This window comes from Oncorhynchus mykiss, chromosome 17 (genome assembly GCF_057628025.1).
Source record: "Oncorhynchus mykiss isolate SJ-2025 chromosome 17, ASM5762802v1, whole genome shotgun sequence".
Taxonomy (NCBI): Eukaryota; Metazoa; Chordata; class Actinopteri; order Salmoniformes; family Salmonidae; genus Oncorhynchus; species Oncorhynchus mykiss.
The window spans coordinates 8,920,443-8,924,570 of NC_143038.1; the positions used below are offsets into that span (position 1 = coordinate 8,920,443).

A 4,128-nucleotide genomic window follows, 5' to 3' on the forward strand; every position below is an offset into this window, starting at 1 on the left:
CAGCACTCCCAGCATTCCCCGGTCTGGGCATGGCGGCAGAAGGAGTAGCCAGACCACCACTCCCACCCCCGGCCACAGAGAGGCAGGATTCACAGCCAGTAACATCTTTGATGTTATTATTCATCTGGCGCACTCTGACACTGACCGGGAACTCCACCAGGAGTTCAGCAGTGAGGATGATGTTTCACTGAATGACATCATGGACATGAAGTCAACCCTGGCAGTGGAGCCCCTGGGTCAGATCCTGTCCTCATGGAAGCTGGTCAACATGATCTTCAGGGGGAAGGTCCACTACTTTGGGAAGGATCTCATCTGCAAGGTGTATCAGATGCTTCTGGACACCGGTATGGGCAGGAGGCCAATGGCCCGCCAGAGCAGGTCCGAGCCCATCCTGAAAGACCTGGCTGCCAACCGTAGGCTCTCCAATGAATTCTTCACAGACGTGCTGTACATGTTCATCCAACGGGCCATTAAGAATCTGCTGGAGAACTTCTTGGGTCTGCCGACCACCCCACCAGGCAGAGACATAATGTGGAATGACAACTTTAACTGGATGTATAGGGACGGCTGGGGGAACACCCCCACATCCAGCGAGGAGGAATTGTGGGACAGCGACTCCACCTGGTCAAGTGGGCTTGGGGAGGAGGAAGGGACAGAGTCCCGTGGGAGGTGGGCCGCTCTGTTGGAGAAGGGCAGCTTACTGACCCTCCATTCCTCCAGCTCCCTCTCCCTCTCCGATGACAACAAGGAGGCACTAGGTTAGTTATTGTGTTGTTTTTACCGTCTTTTGCACCCGCACATTCCCCTTCTTTCTTTTCTCTTATTGTCAGTAATGGTATTTTCATTTACTCTCCTCTTTTTTTCTTATTTTTCTATACAGTGTTTGGAGACATTTTATGTGTGAAGTATTACTTTGAATCAAATGTCAAACTCATTCTATAGAAGGCCGGGTTTCTGCAGGTTTTCACTCCACCCTTGATTGATGAATTAAGGTCACTAATTAGTTAGAAACTCCTCTCACCTGGTTGTCTAGGTCTTAATTGAAAGGAAAAAACTAAAACCCGCAGACACTCGGCCCCCCATGGAATGAGTTTGACACCCCTGTATTAAATAAATGTTGATTTGACCAGGGGCCGTCTGCCAGGTCCTGACCACCAGGGTGGGAGACATCCTGAACAGTACCTGCAACGACGATTGCAAGGCCAGGCTCATCATCCAGAAAGGTACACTTATAACCTGTTTTACCCATATGACCAGTAATAACAGTGTAATAACCTGTGTAATAACCTGTGTATTACCATTATAGTAAATGTGCTAGATACTGCATAGTGTTATACATGAATGTGGCTTTGAACCATTTCAGAATATGAGTGTATTTTCTTAGGATTGGATTCCGGTGCCAGGGAAAGGTTCCCTGACTCTCCGTGTCCCTCTTCACCCAAGGACGAAGAGGAGGTGGTTGTGAGTGCCATGACTGTCTCATACCCTAAACCCTCCACCTCAACCCAGGCAGCATGGGCAGCTCCTGCCCAGACTATGGACGTTTTTCTGCCCAGACCATGCCTGGATGAAGAAGAGGTAGTGCCCAGCACCTCCTTGAAGGACAACTCTGTGACAACCACCCATGCAGCACTGGCAGCTCCTTCCCAGAGCCTGGAAGAAGAGGTGGGAGAAGCTGAGGTGTCCCACGTGAGTGAGAGCTCCCTGATGCCCACCAAGGCCATTGAGAAGATTCCCTCCCTCCTACCAGGCAAGATCCTTATCGAGGAGGACACCCTCAGTTGCAGCACTCCCTGGGCCACCGTCATGAGCCCCCAGACCCTGAAGTTCATCCTCCACGGCATCATGTGCCGACTGGAGGCCTCAGAGTCCCCCCAGACAAGGAGGGCCAATGACCCCTTCAGGCTGATGAAGGATCTCTTTCTGGAGGTCCAGCATGCCCTGAAGTATGCTGACATCTCTGTCCTCTTTGGCCTGGAGGAGAGCATCCAATTCATTGGGGAGGATGCGGTGAAGGCCATCGTGAAGACTGCAGCTAAAAGATTGTCCCTGCGTTCGGACTCCAACCGGGCTCAACTGCGTGCCGCGCGCTCTGGTGGTGAGGCAGCCATCAGGTGCATGGCGGACACCATCACACAAGTCATAGATGACTATTCCGAGGACTGGAGTTCCGGTGGCCATTTTGGAGCCAGGAGGAGCCGTGCTAGTGGGAGGTCACACTCCTCAACCTCCTCAAGGAGTGACGTCACCCTCACCGAGGAGCTCCTGGCCCGGAGGGAATCCCTTGAAGAGGACCTAGCGGAGATGGCTGATGACAGCACTGGTTTGGAGAAGACCATTGTAAGCTCAGCCATCTCTGCCAAGTCCCAGGTAATTAGCTACATTTCAGACAGCTCCGAGCCCAACAGCTGTGCCCTCTTCACAGACCTCGAGGACATCACCTCCACACATGTGAGACAGACAAGAACTAGTAGATTGTTTAGTTATTTGGGCTGTTTGATTGTGACGCATCAACTCAAATCTGTTTCTCTCTCTACGAAGGAGAAGGAGAAGGAAGAGGCTATGAAGGAAGAAGTGAGGAAGTCAGGAAAGAAGAGGCGAAGAAATAACAAGGACCAGAAGAAGAACAAGGTGTCTCCTCTTGGCAATGATAGTAAGTCCTCATTTCTGTCAGTCAACATGTGCGTCTGTCTTCAGCACACTATTGTAATGTAAGGACGGGAGACTATGATGAAGTTATCAGGGTCTTATTCATTAGCCACTAAATGGAAGAGAACAGACTAAAACAGGGAGGAACTTTCTTGAACTTGCCAATAACAAATTCTTGTTTTTGTTTTCTGTTTCAAAACATTTTGCTACTGTGTGCCTGAATGAACACGACCCTGATTTCATGCCCTGTTCTATGTCACCTGTTCAGGTACTGTGGCTGCAGATGAGCCGAAGAAAAAACAGTCTCTCCTCCCGCGGATCACAGCTGCCCTGGCAAGACTATTTTGCTTCCCCTGCAAAAAAAGATGCAAAAAGTAACTGCAGAGACGAGTTTGGGAAACCCTGATACCACCTCCCCCAACCCACTTTCTAAAAAAACATCAGTGCCACCAGAAGAGGGAGACAACCCCCCCTAACTAATTTGATTCCCCCCCCATTTAATTTAATAAACACAACTTTCAGCTATTTTGATCTTCTTTACTTTTTTTTTTACAGACCCACCTGCATGCTATAGATTCGTAAGGTCAATTTGCTGTGTACTGTCTACAGTATCATTGTTATGAGTAGGTTCACTGTGTCAGTCATTATTTTTACCTTTATTTAACTAGGCAAGTTAGTTTAGAACAAATTCTTATTTTCAATGACGACCTAGGAACATTGGGTTAACTGCCTTGTTCAGGGGCAGAACAACATATATTTTAGGCTACCTGTCGCTATATAGGTATAGGCTAAATGCCCTAACCTAATTGCAATTTACATAATAAGAGTTACAATAGAATAATTCCCTAATTGTATCTTTCTTGAGAGGGAATAAATCTCTAATACACTATACTCAATACCATACAGTAAGCACACCACTGTATACCGATGCAAGCCCCGCCTCCCCGCAGAATAAAGAATAGACACGAGTGGATAATTGCGGTGTCACTACAAAGGATACCTTAATTAAGCCAATTCATTGGCTGTGTTGTAATCTGATTGGTGTGTGTACCACCTAATGCAAAAGGTGTAAAAACGCTGAAGCACTCCATTCTGTTCATGATTTCTATTTATGATTGACGCTGCTGTTTAAAGCTATATTTTTTAATGTCTGCCTTATTTGCATTATTACACATTTGGAGAGGACAGGGGAGATAGGGTGGACAGCTCCCTGTCTAGTAGTTGTAGCTGTAGTATCTGGGATCTACATCTGTTTATATTAGTTACTGTGCTGTTACTAAGCAGTAATGCATTACGGCAGTGTTACGTTACTACACCTAATAGGAAATGCAGATGCGCACTGGAATGCCGCGAACTGTAGAGCACGAGGGGTTTTGACTAAACGAAATCTAACTGTACTCTCGTCTCCTGCCTGGTCATTTCTCCACAACACAAATATTACAGTGGCGACGAGGTGATTAAACTACATAAACGGACATT

At 47.5% G+C, this 4,128-nt stretch overlaps 1 protein-coding gene across 1 annotated transcript; it reads left to right on the forward strand.

Annotated features, from left to right (window-relative positions):
• The first annotated feature begins 1,349 nt into the window (after window positions 1-1,349).
• On the forward strand, window positions 1,350-3,113 carry LOC118940375 (uncharacterized). The gene is made up of 3 exons (XM_036949527.2): window positions 1,350-2,370; window positions 2,542-2,653; window positions 2,918-3,113. Exons 1-3 carry the CDS (start codon window positions 1,471-1,473, stop codon window positions 3,025-3,027), a joined length of 1,122 nt encoding a protein of 373 aa, XP_036805422.2. The 5' UTR covers window positions 1,350-1,470; the 3' UTR covers window positions 3,028-3,113.
• The last annotated feature ends 1,015 nt before the right edge of the window (window positions 3,114-4,128 follow it).